Consider the following 20,995-nt stretch of genomic DNA (forward strand, 5'->3'; position numbering starts at 1 on the left):
ATTTCAGAAGACTCAAGGGTTGCAGAAGAAATGTCATTAAGTACTTAATGAGTATTTAATGAGGGCAGTTTAAATAAGGAAATTGTTCTCAAAATCCTGTGCTGACACCAGTTCCAGAGAAAGGAGACCCCCATACATACACAGGCCTAATTTACTAGTCTAGCTTTAAAATAGCTATGGTGCTTAAGCCGTGCACATTGTTGCTGCTATTAGAACTTTTTACCTCATTTCTGAGAACACGGTCACTGGAGACCTAGTTTAATTTGCAATATTAGGGTTCTTGGTTGTGGAGCTCCATTATATTTAGTGTTGCCAGATAAGCCATCAGAAAGGGATTTTGCTTGCTTCTGGTCCTGAGTTAGAACCTCCAAAGCTGAAATGTTCTACTTTAAGTGAGCAAAGGTGTCAGAGGAGGCCTTCTTTCCAGCTTCCAAGTTTGTATCTGATTAAGTTTCAGAAAAATGTTTGCCAATCTTTGTGGCTTCAAGAAGTACTAATGGCTTTATACAAAATACATATTTCTACCTATTTTACTACTGTTTGACGCCTATTTGGGACATCTCTTGTTTTCAAACAAGCAAACAACGATGATTGCATCCTTCATCAAGGCTGTTCCTGCCTGGTCCATTGCTAGTGGTGAGAGTTGGGTTTGGTCATAAAATCATGAATAGACACTGAAGAAAATTCAACGATAGCACAGTGGTTTTTTAAAAGGGAAAACATGGATGAGAGTAGTCATCTTTCTCTTGTTCTCTAACTACTCAAATATCCACTGCCCTAACTAGCCTCTAAGAAGGGGTGGTAATGTTTCCTTCCCAGGAAATGAGGCAGCTGTTGCTTAGCTGATTTGTTACACTAAAGACAACATAAAACCAATGATGGTATATGGGAGACTAATTTCGCTCATTAGGTGGTCAAGTGGAGGTATAGTATAGCAGCCTTTCCTGCTCAGGGATTTGTAAATTGCCTTATGGAATGGAAAAAAGGAAGCAAATCAAGAAATTATTCCTATAATGGAAATGTTTTAGCCAAAATAAGAACTGTAAGGCTTTAATGAGCATAATCCTTATATAGAAGAGTCAAAAAAAAACCCTCATGCAAATTTTATATATTATTATACATTTTCACAGTAAGAATGTTGTCTTTTTACCATCTAATATGCTTTTTTGTTAATGTGAATTTTAATTGTAGTTACAAGCAATAGTTGGTTGCATAGAGAAGAAAATAATTTGTATATTCAATTTAACAGAAATAAAAGAATATTTCTCTTTAAAAAAAACATTTTAAACCTATGAGTTCTGGAGAATTTGCATTTGTGAATTAAATTCTGATAAACCAAGGATTAGTAGAAAACATTTTGTTCCTAGCACTGTTTTTGAAAATCTGGTTGAATTCAGACCACTTTGTAACCTTGGAAACCTAAACATAGTAAAGCTCATCTTATTCTTCAGTGATTAAAAATCTTGATGCCTGCAGGTTATTTTAAGAATGAATGAGAATTTGTATAGCCTTGTAAGTGGAGTTGTAGACCTTTGGACTGCATGAATGCACATTCACCTTGAAAGTAGTTTTAAAAATATATTTTAAATTATTCTTCCATCACCTTGTGCATTTATCAGTTTTCTCTTTCTCCTAACATTGCAAGAGAACAAAAATAACAAATGTAGTTACCTGAAGGTTCAGATCAGTTTGGTTCCTTTTTAATCAAAGTTTGAGCAGAAAAATAGAACAACTTTTATTTGTTCTTGGATTACACTATTATAGAAATACTGCCCTTGTGCCCAGAACTATCTTATGGTGCATATTTGAGTTGTCCCTAGGTTTTAAGAAAAAATAAATAAATGACTTCATTCATTTTTATTTGAGAATTTAAAAAATCCTTACTAAGTCATAGGTAGTAGGGACTTTCAAAGTTCCCTTAGTTATTAATAAACTCACCAATAATTGAAGATAATGCAAGTTTCACAAATTGCTTTCTTTCATTCAGGCCAAGGAGTTTGTTGTTGCTGTTTTGTTACTATTGTCCTGAGTCTTCTAGAGAGCAGTCACTACCATTACCTCATGTGGCTAAGGAATTGTAACTAAAATAATTGTTTCTTTGTGTAGTTTTTTATCTGTTTCCCAGAATCTGTCATTAAGCTTTAAAAAAACCTTTAGAGTCATTACTGTGTAGTGGTTTCAAGGCAGAAGAGCAGTAAGGGCTAGGCGATGTTACAAAGCAACCAGAATCCTTTGGGAAAGCCTCCCTTCAACTCAGTTAAATTTAATTCTGCAAACACTTACTGAGAGATCATAAAGCATAGCCCTGTGTGACGATGAGAAGTTGTAAGCCCTCAAGAAGTGTGGTGTCACATTCCAATGTCTGCTTACTGGATGCCCCTTACCTACAGTGAGGAGACTTCATTAGATTGTTCAGCATCATCTACAAAATTATCCATTCAAATCCTTAAGATATGCTTATGGTGGGGGCAGCTGGGTGGCTCAGTGGATTGAGAGCCAGACCTAGAGATGGGAGGTCCTAGCTTAAAATCTGACCTCAGACACTTAACTGTGTGACCCTGGGCAAGTCACTTGACTCCCATTACCTAGCCTTTACCACTCTTCTGCCTTGGAACCAATACACAGTATTGATTCCAAAACAGAAGGTAAGGGTTTAAAAAAAAGATATGCTTATGCCTCAGTGTTACTCTCATTAGGTGGAGAACCTAAGTAGAAGATGCCTCCATTGGAGTAAGTGTCTGAAATTGTAAAATTAATTCATAGGTTACAAAAGAACATCAAGACATTTGACTCGACAGTATAAAACTGAATGAAATATTTTCCCTGGGTTCCTGAGGCCAAGTGTGGAGCATTTGTTGAATTCTTCCTGAGAATTAAGAAAACCAGTAGTCATTCTACACTATGATAGAGGGAGCCTCTGCATTGAAGTGTAGTCAAAAATTTTGACTGACAGATGATGTCCTTTGCATGCATGCCTCTCCGACATGCCCCAATAAACTATGATACCAAGGCCAGGTTACTGAACTTCTTTGGCCATAGTTTCTTCATCTGCTCAATGCAGGAAGTGTACGATAATTCATTACTTCTCAAAGTTTTTGATCTCAGGACCCCTTTATATTCTTATAGATCTTGAGGACACCCTGTACCCCACCTAGAGCTTTTACTTGCATTACTTTTTTTATAATATTTTCCCTACTGGTAACTGAAATTTCTTTGTAATGATCTGATGGGCTCATTGAAAAGGTATCAGAGACCCCTGGGCAATCATTTGAGAAGGACCAAACAAACCTCGAAGATCTCTTGGAATTCTAAATCTATGATTCTGTGATTAAAGAATGATAAGACAATGTAAGTTGAAATTTTGTAGATCACTGCAAGGTGTGATGTGTCCAGGTAGTGATTCCTAGGAGACTATGTTCATCCCTACAGTAGGCTTTGAGTGGGAACATAAAAACAAGATATTTGGAAGCTGATTTGTTCTGATCATCCTTTAATCTCTTTGTGAAGCTCTAGCTCTTGTCGTGTTCAGATAGTAATAACAGTTAGGAGGCTCAGTAAATGGAGAGCCAGGCCTAGAGATGGAAGGTCCTGGGTTCAGATCTGACCTCAGACACTTCCTAGCTGTGTGACCTTGGGCAAGTCACTTAACCCCCAATTGCCTAGCCCTTATTGTTCTCCTGCCTTAGAACCAATGCTTAGTATTGATTCCAAGATGGAAAGTAAAGGGTTTGTTTTTTTTTTTAAAGAAAATAATATTATTTTTAAGACTATGATTGGTGAGCCCTTACATATTTTGCAGATATGAATGTTCCCATTTTAGATTCCCAATAGACTCTATATGAGAAAGGAGAGCATGCAGGGAGAGTCCAGTGCACCCAGAGCCCAAGTAATGAATTATAGGTGGTAAAGCACTTGTAAGCCAATTGGAATGAATCTGAAATATCCTCTTTGTACTTTTACATGGGGGTCCTGGAACAGCAGAAGAATGACAATGGATACACATTAAGACACATGAGGAAACTTGAGTTTTTGGCAGCTTCTCTCAGGTGGTCAGTTTTCAGCACCATGAACAGTAAATTAGAGAGAATTGCAAAAGAGTACCTGTAGGCAGTTAATCAATTCACCTGCACTCATTAAGCACCTTATATGTGTCAGACATTGTTCTAGTCATGTACCACTCCCTGGAGACTAATTAATTAGTTTCCATATATTTTCACACGCTACATATTGAACATTATCAAAAACCAGCTGACTTGCCATTCGTACCCAGTATTGATTGAAGTGTTAAGTTTATGTAAATATTCTTCCTTCTCTTCTCTAATCGAATCTAATCTTCTCTAATCTAATAAGGATCTCAGTGTGGGAAAAGATTTCAGAGGACAACTAATCCAATTTGTACCTAAATAAAAATTCTTTATGCAACATTCCCCATTAGTGGAAATCCATTGTTGATTGGACTAATATTTTCCTAAAACATTCTCATTCTCTTTTGGATTCCTATATTATTTAGGAATTTTTGTTCATTGCTTTTGTCAAGCTGAAATTTTTGAAACTTCTCTTTGTTCTCTTCTCTAGTGCCAAACAGAATGAATATAAATTCTTTCAAATGATGACCTTTCAAATACCTAAAGACAGGTATCATGTAACAACCCCAACCTTTTTCAAAACTTCTTTTCTGTAGGCTAAACATCTAGAGTCCTTCAATAATTTATATATGACATGATCTCAATATCTATTGTCATACTTTTCACTGTCTTCTGTTTACTCTCTAATTTATCAATATCTTCCCTAAAATATGCAAACCAGGATTAACTTCGGCATTCAGATGTAATATTAACAGGGTAGCATATAGCAGTACTATCATCTTCCTTGCTTTAGATACTATGCCTCTCCTAAGATTTCATTACTTTTTTCAATTGTTATAGATATTTTTGAAAAGTATTGAGCTTTCAGGCAACTAAAATTCCAAGACTTCTTTTTAATGTGGCATCTATTCATACTTCCCCCCCATATTGTACTTAAAAATTGATTTTTTTAACCTAAGCATATTTTTGTATTTGTATTCATCAAATTCCATCCTACTGGATCCAGCTCATCATTCTGTGCTATTGATATCCATTTAGAAATATTTTCTGTCATCTTACATGTTAAACCAAAGTCATTCTCAAATTTAATAAGCTTCCCATCATATCTTTGTTCGTCTAAGATTACTAATGAAAATTTTAACAGAGAACCAAAAATAGATCTCTCAGTTGTTCCACTGGAAAACACCTTCCAAGTTTACATTGAGTCATTAATGGTACTTTATAGGTTCAGTCATTTATCATATTCCGAATGCATCTGTGTTGTAATCTAGAACATATCTCCCCATCTTGTGCATAAGAAAAGCAAATACTTTGCCAAAATCCAGATAAACTCTGTCAATCAAAACCTTATCAATCAGTCTTAGTAACCTTCTCCAAGAAGTAAATGGATAGTCTGGCTTGACCTTTTCTGAATAAAGCTGGCCCATAGTCATTACTGCTTTCATTTCTAAAAACTCACAAACCATTCATTTAATAATTTATTCTACAATACTACAAGTAATTGAAGTTAAACTTATTGACATCGGTTTTCTGTGATCTTTCTATGATTATCAATCATGTTTTCTTGTCCTTTAAAGATTATAGTTTCTCTTAAGTAGGTAACGATATCTTTGAGGGCCAGTGAATGAGTACTCTCTTGCCATCTCCTCACTTAGCTTGGGTAACAACTCCCTTTTCCCTATTGTTTGTTTTTGTTGTATCTCAACTCTTTCAAAACTGATTCTCATAGGCACAGAAAATAGAAGTAAAATATGAGTTGAGAAATTCTGTTTTCATGCCCCTTATTATGATCCTATGTAAATGAGCAATGGCTCCAGCTCTTCTTTAATTATTCTTTTGTTCACAAAGTAGTTCTAATAAAGCCCTCTTCCCCCCACCCCAGGACCCATCCACTACCATAGCTCATTCTGAGCTTATCACTCCTCTGTCCCAGCCCCAATTGCTAAAATTTATAAGCCAGTAATTTTTAAAGCCCTGAGCTATTATAAATAGCATGTCTCCTCTTGTCATTATCTTAGTTATTTCAAATAATTTTCTAATTTAATCCATTAAGTGCTAAATAGGATCGTTATTTTAGGACTGCTCTGGGGGAACTACAGTCACCACATACTGATGAAACAAGAGAACCAATGCAGAGACATAGGTGCTGATGAGGCAGTAGTCCAGTCATGCTGCATTAGATAGATAGAAAGATAGATAGATAGATAGATAGAGAGAGAGAGAGAGAGAGAGAGAGATACGTATAGACATACCATATCTGGCCTCTAGCATTTTCCCTTATCCCATCCATTGTTCATCCAAGTTGTGTAGCCTTGTTGCAATTATTAAAATGAAGCTAAACCAAAATTCCTTGTGTAGTCAAAAAGTGCTGGACATTAGAAAGAGGGGCTCAAATCCCAATTATGGCCCTTACTAGATATGTGACTGAGTGAATCATTCAATCTCTTGCTTAAAGTACCAAATAAGTGTTAGTGGTTCTTGTTGTGGTTTTTTACTATCAATGTGATCTTGCCTGATGCCTTTATTAATAAAATAAAGCTCTTTGTGACTTTTACTTGAAACTTTGTGAAGATTACTAAGACAATGTAGTATGTGAATGTCTTTCAGGGAAAAGTACTTATTTTTTTTATGTCATTGTGACATCTCCACAAAAGTTCTACTTCAGCTTTGGGCCTGGCAGTGAATTGTATATCTGTTATTTGGGGACCAGCTTAGGTTCAGTTTGCAAAGGCTCATCACCAGTTGGAACACAGGATTATTCAGTGTTTTGACCATAGCAATTCCAAAAATCACCCAACCAGTCATAAAGTGATTTTGAGACTGATAAAACCACTGACCCTTTTAGTGTTGTATTCATATTCCATGCCAAGGCCAGTGAAATTTCCACAAAGATAAAAGAGAAGAGTTTCACAGTGACTGAGTATTCAGCTTTCATTGTGTTCTTTTGGAAACAAGATCATGGTTGAGGCCATGATTATCTTAATATTTAGAAGTTCATTATTTTTAATATATGCCTGTAAAATATTGATATCATCCTATTGGTTAATATTCAGTCTTAATTTGCCGAATAATACAACCCCAACCACTTAAAGAAGGAATGGAGTTTGACCTATATTGAAAACATCCTTTACAATGAACAAAAAAAATGACAAAATTGCTGAAAGTCATCTGTATTCCACTTTGCATTGTGTTTGTTTTTAGGTGCAAAAGGACAATTTACTTGCAGTCCAAGCAAGTGAAATAGATGCACTTTTCAAATTTACTTATCAGCCAACGTTTGGAAATTTGCTATCTGCATCTTTTATGAAGGTATGGATGAAACTGCTTCAAGAGCATTATGCTTTTTGTTATTAATGATTTGCATAAGAGTGTTGAATTCAAAATTACTTCAAAATATTTTCTAGTCTAGAAACGACTGGTAACTTTTTATAACTCATAGAGCTAGAGGCTGGCATTATTTGTGCAGTTATTTTTAGCATCTGTTTGGATTGTTGTGTCTGATTTTATACTCAAGAACAGGCCTGTCAAATCATTGAACATGTTGTTTGATTTCACATATTCATGAAGTGACAGGGATTTCACTTTTCAAAAATAAGAACCTTGAGCAGTAAGTAGCTTAGAAATATTAATAGCAAATGCTTTATTCTGGAAACATTTTCCCAGCAGTGGATGAAATGATTGAGTTCATTACTAAAAGTCAGCATGTCTTTTGAAGAAGAAAAAATCATTCCACCATTCATGTAGCATTATCAGGAATGCAGTCTGTGGGCCATTTCTTTTCTCAGTATTTATTTAATTATACTTTAGTTCCATCCAAGTAACAGTGTTTTTTTTCATATAATTTTGACTTTGGGTATTTGTTGTCTTTCTTCAATACTAGACCTAGCTTAATATTAGACCTTTTCATAAAAAAGTCAGTTGTTTCTGAAAAAAAAATTGGTATTCATCTGTTTAGCTCATTTTAGAAAAGGGTTACTAAGGGAATTCCATAATCTAATTTTCTGAGTGACCCATGAAATAGTTTATGACAGATCTATATGAATAGAGGGAAAGACGAGTTGACGAACTTGTAAATTGCCTTTCAGCTGCATAACACTGTGATCTTATAAATGCCCACTCTTTTGCAGATATTTTAGTTAATCCAGTATTACTGGCTACTGTAACTGTCCATGATTCAGTCATCACTCAGGTCCTGAGCATCACTTAGAAAGTAAATATTAAATAACCATAGAGTTGGAAGAAATCTTCCATATGGATGCAGAAGGTGGGAATATATTTTGATATGTTATCTACTTATCCTTTTTGTCACTTTTTAGAAGGAAAAAACACCAAACTATGTGAGAGAAATACAATTCTATCTCTGCAATTGCCTTTATTAAGGCCTCCTGTTAAGTACAGCATACTCCTGGCAACATATCTGAATATTCAGCATAACTTACTCTTAGGCTATTCTGTTTTATACCTTACTTAATCCTTCGTCCAGAAGCTTATGTCTATTTCTTTTTATCCCTTTCTCAGGGAAATAGAAGACTACTGGGCAGTTTCTTCTGTGTAAGAAATATTCAAATTTATAAATATTTTTAAATCTTTCTCTCAATTTAAGACTAAGCAATTTCATCATCTCTTATCACAGGTCTAATTTTATAAACTTTCAATAACTTTTATGGAAGGTATCTGAACCTTCTCTGTGTCTTTTCCATCCATGATTATATTTAAAAATACTTTCTATTTTTGTTACATTCATTTTTTTTTAATTTTGAATTCCAAATTTGATCCCCTCCTACAGCCCCTCCTCTATCCATTGAGAAGGCAAATACAATATCCATTATTCATGAGAAGTCATGAAAAATGTGTTCTTCCTTTAGCCACATTGTCCTCAAAAGCAAGAAAAAATAATGAAAGTGAAAAAAAGCCAAATGTGTTTCTGTCTGCATTCAGAGTTCATCAGTTCTCTCTCTGGAGAGGGATAGTATTTTTCATCTTGACATCATGAAAACATGACAACAAATCTTTTGGATTTGTAATGCATCATTGTATTTATCAGAGTAGCTAAGTCTTTCACATTGATTATTGCTACAAAATTATTGTGACTATATACAATTTTTTCCTGGTTCTGCTCACTTCACATTACATCAGTTCATAAAAGTGTCCCCAGGCTTTTCTGAAACAATATCCTTTGTCATTTCTTATAGAACAATAGAACTGTATCACAATCAGATATCATAAGTTGTTCTGCCACCAATTGATGACCATCTCCTCAATTTCCAATTCTTCACCACTACAAAAAGAACTGCTATAAATATTTTGTACATGTGAATCCTTTTCCTTTTTCTTGGATCTTTTTGGGATATAGACCTAATAGCAGTATTGCTTGTTCAATCAGTTCACAGTGTCTAGCTCTTTTGGAATAGTTCCAAATTGTTCTTTAGAATGTTCACAATTCCACTGAAAATACATGAATGTACCTTTTTTCCCACATACTCTCCGACATTTGTCTTTCTCCTTTTCCTCTCATGCCAGACAGTCTAAGAAGTATGAAGGGGGTATTTCAGAGTTGTTTTAATATGCATTTCTCTACTGATTAATGATTTAGAATTTTTAATGTGACTATTAATACCCCCGATTTCTCTTGAAAATTACCTTCATATCCTTTGACATATCAGGTGGGGAATTGCTCCTATTTTTACAAATTTGGCTCAGTCCCCTATATATTAGAAAAAATGAGCTCTTTATTAGACTTGTTGTAAATCCCCCTTCCTTGGCTCCTACTTTCCTTCCAGTTTTGTCTGCATTCCATCCCTTATTATTTATCAGTCCAACTCCTTTGGTATGATTATTTACCTGTAGAAAAAGAAAGTCAAACCAGATTTCTCTATTTCATTAGCTTTCCTAGCTTAAAATCAATCATAAACCAAACCCTAATAAAGATATTCTTCATCAATTTACAAACATGCAAAAGGAAGCTTTGGTATAATAAAATAGATCTTTATTTAGAGTCAGATAATCATGGTCTGGTACTTACTTTATTTTGTCATTTAACAATACATTTCACTTCTGTGCTTCTGTCGTTTTATATGTAAAATGATGCTTAGCTTCTAACGAGGGTATTTTTCCAGATGCAAATACTGTGAACTTACAAATATGCCATTTTTGAATGACCTTTAAGGCAGGCAGTCTTCACTACTACCTTGGAGAAATTCCTGTTGCTAGAACCAAGTTCTGAAGCCACATAATGAAACAATTCCAATAAGAAAACATGAGAGACTTATCTATATAGTATAATGATAATATACCTGGAACTCATTGACCTTATACTTTATGAAAGATGTACAAAAGGTGGGAATAAGGACAAGCAATGGAAGATGGATACAAATGCACTGAATGGTTCAATAAGAAGAGTATCTAACAAGTTAAATCTCTAAATGGGGCAGGCTGATGGAATATTGAGGTCAACAAGATGATGTAGATTTTTAAAGTTAGACTAAAGAAGAGGAATAAAGAATGGCTAGGATTACTGGTTGGAGTCTATGAGACAGTAATCCTGGATAAAAGAGAGAAGGCAGAATTATTATGTGCAACTCTTTTACCTTCTCTTTTCTCTAACAAGTATAATTCTTTGTGCTGAAAGGAACACTGCAGTGTTGACTGAAAAGGACTCAAAATGCTAGATAAGTAAATGCAGAGTCAAAGAGCATTTAAGCTGCCTTTGAAGAAGTCAAGTGACTGGGCCCAGGTGAACTATATCCTGAGTGCTGATAGACACTGAGCTAATTACACATATTTGAAAGATTATAGAGAACCTGAGAGGCACTATAGAATTGGAGAAATGGAAATTTCCTATCTAATTAAAAAAGAGAGGAATATATGGGCTCAACTTTAGCTATAGAATGTATTTAGAATGTATTATTAAAGGGATGATTAGTGAAAATAAAGAAAAGGAAGTTGCAATAAGAAAGTGATCACATGGTCTCATCAAGAAAAAAACATGTTGGAATAAACTCATTTCCTTTTAGATAGTATTAGAATGATATGTTAGAAGAGCCCTGTATTCTCAAATGATAATGTCCATAAGATGAACATATCTTAGCTAGATGATAGGTCATAGTGGATGGCACTGTTTTAATGAGGTACAATATTGATTTTTATTTAGCTCACCTAAATGAGGTCATAGATGTTCATTACAATATAAAATATAATAATCATGCCTTGGTTCCTTTAGAGGTCACTTCAGGGGAAGAGATGATTCTTATGCAGCTGAGATGAGGCACATAAACTAGGAATAACTTACAAAGCTATACACAAATCATCTAGACATCATCTTGTCTGATGATGTATATTTGTTTTTTAAATTTATAACATCTATTTGTACTACTACCATCTAAAATGGTTTCTTTTCTCAAAGAAAGATGTGTTAATTCAATTAAGTAAAGAAACAAAGGACTTCTTTATCACTTTAGGGGTTATAAGCTGCACAAGTAGCCAGAAATTCATGAGTTTGCTGTTGTTGATCTCTTCCAACTTCCTATCTGTATTTTTCTCTCTAGTCTTATCCATGGATTGGGGTTATTTTATTTTTTTATCTTGAGAAAATTTTATTTAATTAGTTAATTTAGAATACTTTTCCATGGTTACAAGACTCATGTTCATTCCCTCCCTTCTTTCCACTCCCTCCCAGAGCTGACATACAATTCATCTGGGTTTTACATGAGTCATTGATCAAGACCTATTTCCATATTATTGATATTTGCACTAGGGTGGTCGTTTAGAATCTACATCCCCAACTATGTCTCCATCAGCCCTTGTGATCAAGCAGTTGTTTTACTTCTGTGTTTCTATTCCTACAGTTCTTCCTTTGAATGTGGATAGCGTTCTTTCTCCTAGGTTCCTCCGTATTGTTCTGGATCATTGCATTGCTGCCAGTAGAGAAGTCCATTACAATCAATTGTACTACAGTGTATCAGTCTCTGTGTACAATATTCTCCTGGTTCATGGATTTGGTTTAGAGAGGCTTGAGACTACCAAATGATTCCCTTGGTTCTGGTGGATCTTGTGGAACAAAATACATTGGAGTATGAGCACTGGGACAAGGCAGTAAATAAAGATGTACATTGAGAAAAAGTTCATGAAAAGACAGCAGAAGAGAAAAAGAAGCAGATAGTAGTAGAAAAACCAAAGGCCAAATTGTAAATAAATGTCTGGGAAAGGCCAGAGGCAAAATGGAATGTTAGCATGTTATTGTGATACAGTCAGGTCTTGGGATCTGAGACAGCTGACAGTAGTAGTTCACAGCCAAAACAAGGGTTATCAAAATCTGATAACAAGTATGTCAAAGAAATATATATGTGCATATATATATGTATATGGTTACACACACACATACACACACACATATATATATTTACATATATATATATATATAAATTAAATCTCTCAAGGAGAAAATATTTAAGACCAGATCTTTGACCACCCCTACTATCAAATCTTTTAGATAAGCAGTAGTTGTGGGCAAACTCCCATATAGTGCTTCCTGAAGATAAAGTAGCTAGGTCCAGATTGTGAATATCTCATGCAAGACTCTTCTGGTAACATCTCTAATAAATGGTGGTGGTCTAGGTAATGTAAGAATACACAGAGTGGCAGGGAATTCTAAAAAGTATCTAAAAAGGCAACCCATTCTATTTTTGTGAGTGACTCTAGTTAAAAAGTTTTTCTTGATATTGAATCCCAAATGTGCATCTTTATCACTTATACTTATTAGTTCTAGTTCTTCCCTCTTTGGCAGTCACAGAGCTAATTTGATATTTCTATATAAATATTTCCCACTGTATAGCTATTATTTCCTCCAAGTCTTTATTTCTCCAGACTTTGCGTCCCAGTTCTTCAAACTGTTTGTCAATTCACTCTCCTCCAAATATACTCTAGATTTTCCAGTGTCCTTATCTTAATAAATTAAGCAAATGTAATTTTAATGGGTGCTACCATGGCTGATAGCAACCCAACTTATAATCTGGTCCATTTTTAGAGGATCCAAAAGCTTAAGTAACTTGTCCATGGTCACACCACAATTTGATATCATTGACAGATAGCAGATCTTCCTAATTTCACAATGAGCGTGCTACTCATTATTCCATGTGACCAATTTGTGCTTATCCTCTGAAAACTGGACATTGAGAAAAGAATCCATTATTCTGTAAATGAAATGACTGGTGAAGAGTAGACTAGGCCTGTTACCATCCTTGTCTTTTTTGAACCCTTATAATGTTGGCATTGTATATATTGTTCTTTTGATTGTATTCATTTCACCTTGCATTAGTTCATACCAGTCTTCCTAAATTTCTTCTGAAACTATCTCTCATCACTTCTAATGGCACAAGAATAGTCAATTACATATCTTCAACAAAATGACTTTATTCATTGAAATATTTGAAAATTCAAAATGTGCTTATCAATGGTGAGTTCTCCCTTAATTTCCAGTTCCTTAACACTATAGAAGAAACTGATATAAATATCTTTTCTAAACAGTGGTCATTTTTCCTTTCTTTGATTTATTTTGGATTTTAGGCCTAGGAGTAGTATTACTGGAAAGCAATTTGGAATTATGTTTGAAAAGTCACTCAACTTTGCTCTCCAGAATATCTGGACAAATGACCAATTCCAATAAGACATTGATGTCCTCAAGCAAAATCAAAATTCCAAGACAGGAAGTTACAAATAAGTTGCTAATCTTCTTTGATGGAAGAAATATCCATGCCAGAAGTTCCCTGCACCAAAAAATTACAAATCTATATAGATATATAAAGGATATCTTGTTAAAAAGTTTGGGCCCAATGTTTCACCCTTTTGAGTTCTTTTTCATTCCTTGTTTTGGAACATTCATTTAGTCAAGAACCATTTATTCAGTCAACATTTGTCATCTAAACTATGGAAGACAAAGATAATTAAGAAATAATACCTTTGCCTAGCTTTATTAATCTTAGTCTAGCAAAAAAAATTCAACATATAATCAAATATTCAAGAATATAAAATAAGATGTGTAAAAACTAACTAAAGATTATAATATTAGAGCATGAGGTATGAAGAGTATCATGCTCATTTTGATATATGAAAGATCATGTCTATCAAGGAGAAAATGCTTCATGGAGGAATTGGCTTTGAAATACTCTTCCAAATGGTTGAAATAGCAGGATGGACTTTCCAAACATAGGGAATAATGTGATCAAATGATTGAAGGTGGTGAGAGTGGTTGGCTTATATCTATTTTCTTTCCACCAAATGACATTCCAGTTTTCCCAGCAGTTTTTGTCAGCCCTTATCCCAGTCCTTTTCCCCAGGTGGGGACCTGACACTATTTTTCAAAAGCTAGGAGATTCCTTTGCATTGATTCTCTTTAACTTGCCTTTATTTCCATCTTCTACATATGCTTTTTTAAAAAAAATATAGGTTGGTTGATATGTAAGATCCCAGAGCACTAGCCATTTATCTGAAATCAGCTTTCTCTTTCAATTTTAGGTTGTAGATTTCTCCCAAATCTATTTCTCAACCCTTAAAAATTTGCTCTCCCCAAATCTATGCTACACCTTTAACTCTGCCTGGTTCTCTTAGCCTTCAACCAAGAATTCTAAGATGACATTCCTGTTGCTTTCCCCTCAGAAACCCATTTCTATTTATTATTCAGAATTGAGCTTTTAGCAGTTCCCCTCACCATTTCCTCTTATCTTTTGAAATATAATCATTTAGATAAGTCAAGACTGTAACAGATGCTTTCCTTTTGGTAGAGAATTAGAGGTCTAGCAAATTCCCAGATGGTATTCCTCCATTACATCTACATCATGTTTCTATGGCAGGTTTGAGATCTCTTTTTGCTAAAATCTTCATTTCTTCTCTCCCTTCCATGTGGTCTGCAGTATATTTTTATAACAATATTGATTTTGTTTCTCATTCTTTGGATTATCATTAAAATACTTTTTCCATGCTTTCCCTCTCTGCTTTGTGATTTTCCTCAAATAAGCTAAGCAAATCTCTCTAACAACTCTTAAAGACTTTCAGAGTTTCAGTGCTAATCTGCCATTCCTGTGGTTTCCATTTCTTTCCTTATTTTTGTAATGCTTAATTAACAGCCACTTGAGGAGGACAGTCTGCAGCCCACTCCTTCTGTTTTGGTCATCTCCATTCCCTTCAATTCTAATCCAACCATGTTTCAAATCAGTCCTACTTATATCCCTTTCACTCTACTTCCTTGAATTCCCATTCTATAATTAACAAACTTCCTTTCATCCTGTTCTTCTTTCTCTTACACTTTTTCTAATTTTTATCCTTCACTTAGACTGCAGTCTCTTGTTAGAACTACACATTGCTAGCTCACATCTCCATCACTAATTGTGCTTTCTCTCACACTACCATCCCATTTCCAATGTGCTGGTTAAGGAGTAGTCAGAACTGTTTTCCATGGCCATTTCAGGATTTCAGTTCAGCTTCTTCACTCAGTGACCTTTCCTCCTCTCAAATACATTCAATCAAAAATGTCCACCCAATCTATATTATGGTAGCTACAGTGTCAATCACCTTTCTTTCTTTGAATTCACTATCTAACCACTTCACAATTATCAGATTGGCCAACATAAACAGTAAAGGAAAGTGAAAAATGTTGGAAGGAATGTGGCAAAATTGGGACACTAGTGGATTGTTGGTGGAGTTGTAAATGTATCCAACCATTTGGGGGACAATTTGAACCTATGCCTAAAAGACTATAAAACTGGGGAAGTAACCCCACTTGGTCTATCTCCCAAAAAGATTTAAAAGGTGGGGGGAAGGACCTATGCATACAATAATGTTTATAGCAGATCTTTCTGTGGTGGCAAAAAATTGGAGATTGAGGGGAGGCCCATCAATTGAGTAATGACTGAACAAATTGTGGTATATGATGGTGCTGGGATACGATTGTGCTTTAAGAAATGATGATCAGGGGGCAGTTAGGTTGCTCAGTGGATTAAGACCCAGGCCTAGAGATGGGAGGTTCTAGGATCAGGTCTGACCTCAGACACTTTCTAACTATATGACCCTGGGTAAGTCACTTAACCCCCATTGCTTAATCCTTAACACCCTTCTACCTTAGAACCAATACACAGTAGTGGTTTAAAAAATGATAAGCAGTATGATTTCAGGAAAAGCTGGAAAAACCAAATTAACTAATACAAAGTGAAATAAGCAGAACCAAAGCACCGTACAAAGCAACAGCGATATTGTACAATTATGAGCTGTGAAAGGATTAACTACTCTCAGCAATACAATGGCCCAGGACAATTCTGAAGGACTTATGACAAAAAATGCTATTCATCTCCAATATAAGAGTTGGAATACAGACCAAGTAATTCTATTTTTCACTGTAGTTTATTTGTGTTGTTATTTTGGGGTTTCGGGTTTATGAGAATATTCTCTTACAACAATGACCAATATATTATTTACATAATACATGTATAACCTAGATGAAATTTCTTACCATCTCCAGGAGCGAGGAGGGAAATGAATAAAGGTGCCCATTTAAATCTTATAATTTTGGAAAATGTATGTTGAAAATTGTTATTACATGGAATTGGGAGAATAAAATATTTTTAAGAAGAGTTAACTTCCTAATTCACTATCTTCTTCTCCTCTCCAACTCCTGGTCTTATATTAGGAGACTCTGATATCCATGTTAGATGGTCCCTCAATCTCTTTATCCTCCAAATTCCGCAACTTTCTTATGTCCCATCATCTGCTCCTTCATTCCACCTCAGTCTCCCATAAGATAGTCACCTACTAGATCTTGCCATTCTGTGCAAATTCTCTGCTTCCCTTATTAGAAACTCTGACATTCCTGTATTTGAGCTAACCTCCTGTCATTACACTTCCCCTTATGATTAAGTTTTTCTTTGCCCTCATCAAGCTCATCAGTCACTCCATCCCTCAGTATTTTACCATCCCACTCTGACTTTACTTTCCTCCCTCTGCAACATAAGTCTTGTATTTAGCCATTTCAACCCTACACTGCTTTTTCTTCTTGAATCTCATATCCTCTTGTCCTATCATTTCTCTTCTCTTGACAACCTCAGTCCTGGACTAACATTATCATCTATCTCCCCTATCCCTTCTCTGATGAACAAAGCTGAAGGAAACCTCACAACTATGCCGAGTACATTAAATATTTCTTTGTGTTATACAACTTAACCTTTGCCCTCCCTGAAGGAAGTCCACTCTTTTTCCTTTGATTATCACTTTGCTCTTTCTCCTAATGACACATCATCATTTTCTTGGAACACAAGAAGCTATATTTTTCTAGCAGATCCATCTCCTTGTACAGCACTTCCCCAAACATCATGCTCTCTTGCACGTTATTTTTGTGTCTCTTCTTGTACTTCCTGAGTATCACTGTAGACAGATGCTTACCTTGCTTACTTCTATTTCTGACTCTGCTTTTTAATATTGATGGATTGAATGACTGTTCTCTTTGATGAAATGACTAAATGATTAAGGTTCTCAGTCTATTAATAACAATTCTCACAACAGGGGGCTTAATTTGGAAAATAGTTGTGGGATTAACTAATCTTGGCATTAAAACTGCTTTTTGTACTTTTGTTTAAGAAAAATTATTAGAGTTCTTTAGTGGGATTTTTAATCTAAAAATGAAAAGAAATAGCATAGTTATCTTTCTCTTTGGAGGATTACAGTGATGATAAGAATGGTAATTTGATTTCTATATTTATATAATGCATGAATTTTCTGTTATTATTCACATAGTTTATAAATAGAACACTATTTAATCTCTAGAAATTGAGAACTAAAGGTGCAATTATAGTTTTAATGATAATTCCTTTCAGAGATTACTAATTGACTCTCTTCCAAGTTCCCTCTTTAGCATGACTTATTCATATGCTATTCTCCATACCCACAAATTGATCTAACAATTTTTCCTTCATTCACACTAGAGGAGATTGATTTATCATGTGATTTGCAAATGAATAAATAGCAATGTAGTTGAGTGGAAAGAACCTTGGGAATCAAGAAAGTTGAGAACTTGTCTTGGCTCTGCCATGAGCTACTTGTATAATCTCAGATTTACCCTCTCTGGGGGTTGGAATTCTTTATCTGAAAAATTAAGTTTTGGATAATAGAATCACTGAAGATTCTTTAATTCCTCAAATTTTATGAAAATTTGATATATAAGACATTGAGAATGGTTATAGTGAAGGAATGTTTGTTAAGGTTAAAATACAGGAGTACCCGTAAAATTTGTCTGGCCTATTAGAAATTTAAGGTTAATAAAAAATTTAAATCACATATCTAATATCCACACAGTATTCTTCAGTACATAAAGATGGACAAATTAGACTGAAAATTAAATAGGAGAGATAGGGAAGACTGGACTGCCTTCAGGAAACTATAAAGTTTCCTTCATGACACCAGATTTCTTCCAGAAATAAAAGTCCAGCTTTTTAATACTAATATTCTACTAGTATAATAACCATCTCCTCTCTTTACCACCCTGATAAATGAATACCTATTAAACATCCTCCCATTTAGCTTCAGCTTCTTTCTTTCTTCTGGTTTGTTTAGAGTGAAAATGCTCAGAGAGCATTTGGTTCCTCTAATAGTATGCTTTTTTGTTGACTATTGGACAAGAATTTTACACAGAGAGTATCAACAACCAAAATTAAGTATAAGTCACAAAATAAAACAGTGTTCGAAGAACAGAAAATTAGTCTTATGCAGAGAGAAATGGAAAAGCATGTTGTAATTTTGAGTAAGTGGCAACATCTAACAGAAAAAAACAACTTCATGGAAGAGCAGAAGTAAATGACTTCAGTAAGGAAATATATAACAGAAAAGAGAAAAGATGGTTTTGTGGCATGGGTGAGGGATGCCAGGTAAGCAATGTACGTGTTCTATGGGTGTCTTTGTGACATCGGAAGGAAGTGGAAAAAGTTTATATTCTCTTGGGTAAACACCCTATAGTGTGCTTATGAGAAGATATGATCAAGAGTTGTATAGAATGGACAGGGTTTGATAAGCTATGATCTGTAGCATTGGAAAGAACAACAAAATCAAAGTGATCACAGATCCATACAAGTATTTATTTTACCAGTGCTGCATTATATGCCTATTAGGCATTTAACAAAACAATCTATGCAGAATTGAAAATAACTATCTGACATTAGCAGACAAGATTAGCCCTTGATAGCCCTAATTAATGTGGAATTTTCTTTTACATAGAAACATCACTATACACAAAATTTTATATTTAAGACTTGGTTCTTCTAAGAAGTCACATTAAGATTTTACTTTTCAAATTATATTTTTATTCACTCTTAAAAATCTGTATTTTTATATATCCATTGCTTTAGGTTTTAATTCAATTTATAATTTAAAATTATATAATATGAGGGTATTTTAAGCTTGTGAAGATGACAATGACCTTCATTTCAGATGGTGAGCATCAGGTCAGCAAGGATACTATTTTCCCCTTATTTTTAACTCTCATTTAATAATATTTGGAACCACTGGGTTTTGCAATTCATATTCTCTTTCTCTAATTGAGGGGCTTTTGAGAGAGTTAAGGGGTGGATTTGTATACAGAGAAAGTACAAAGAGAATTAATTTGCAGAATGCATCAATATTAAAAGTACTTCATCTCTGGTTCAACCATACTGCTATAAGGATGCCAGGCACAAAAGCAAAATATTTGACTAGGCAAATGTCTTGAATTTTTTCTCAATGTCTCACAAGTTAGTATTATTGTCATAAATGATAAACTATCAATGTAGTCATTGATACATCATCAGACACATGGAGGGCTTTATATATATGATAAAGTAAACTACCTCAAATCACTCCTATCCAAAGAAGTGGTTCTTTTCCAGCAAACCATGCTGGAGGAGTCTAGGTTCTTAGCTTTTGTCTCTTGGCTACAGCATCCTATCTTTATGTAGAGGGGTGTGTGTGTGTGTGTGTGTGTGTGTGTGTGTGTGTGTGTGTGTGTGTGTGTTTGAGAAAGAGGAGGAGGAGGAGGAAATAAAGGTAGAGAAAGAGACAGTTAGAGAGAGAGAGAGAGAGAGAGAGAGAGAGAGAGAGAGAGAGAGAGAGAGAGAGAGAGAGAGAAAGAAAGAGAAAGAGAGAGAGACTAGCTTATGAGTTGTTTCTGGGAAAATACAGGACAGAGGTGGCACTTTTAAATTTCTTTTCCCAATTTTATCAAACAAGATTGTCAACTGTATAGATTGCTTGATGGAAGGAGGAAGGGAAAGAGATATGCTCTATAAAGGCAGCATCTAGTATATACTTAGCACTTTGCTAAGCTCTGAGAAGCAGGTAGTATTCCTATTCTGTAATTGAGAAAATTGAGGCAAAGAAAAATTAAATTATTTTCCCAGAAGGTCTCAAGTCAGATTTGAACTCACATCTGCCTGACTCCAGGCATGACTCACTCTATGCTACACCACCTAAGCTGCGTTCAGAACACAGTTGAAAAGTTTCCTTATCCTGGTTTTGCTCCACTTCTTTCCATTCCTAGAAGTAGAAGCTGGAGGATGTTTGTCTCTCCTATGGAGGCATGATAAAGAATTAGGAACTGAGATGTATTTCTAACCATAAATCTGATGAGATTCAAACAAAGATTCAGGGAAAACAGTAGGAGGGAGAATAGTTCAAAGGAGAGTTCAAAGAGCAGGTGTGGGCTTAGTTTAGGCTTCTTTTACCTTCTATGGGTACCCTAGCTTTGAGGAAAAGCTTCATCACCATTGACTGAGAAGGCTGACAGAAAAGAAACCTCCCCTGCCAATCCCATCCACCATGAAGGTTTAATAACCATAGCATGACCCAGTAAAAGAAGACAGTGCCAAGTGGCCCTCAATGATTAAGCCAAGAAATCTCTGTTTACT

General features: G+C 35.0%; 1 protein-coding gene across 19 annotated transcripts in view; it reads left to right on the forward strand.

Moving 5' to 3' along the window:
* Nucleotides 1-20,995, forward strand: part of EPB41L3 (erythrocyte membrane protein band 4.1 like 3) — a 243,190-nt gene that overhangs the window by 200,819 nt on the left and 21,376 nt on the right. For all 19 annotated transcript variants that reach the window (XM_056823691.1, XM_056823700.1, XM_056823701.1 and 16 more), the window contains one exon: nucleotides 7,287-7,394. In XM_056823691.1, the coding sequence (XP_056679669.1) occupies nucleotides 7,287-7,394 (108 nt within the window). The remainder of the gene's footprint in view (nucleotides 1-7,286; nucleotides 7,395-20,995) is intronic.

This window comes from Monodelphis domestica, chromosome 3 (genome assembly GCF_027887165.1).
Source record: "Monodelphis domestica isolate mMonDom1 chromosome 3, mMonDom1.pri, whole genome shotgun sequence".
In the NCBI taxonomy this organism is placed as follows: Eukaryota; Metazoa; Chordata; class Mammalia; order Didelphimorphia; family Didelphidae; genus Monodelphis; species Monodelphis domestica.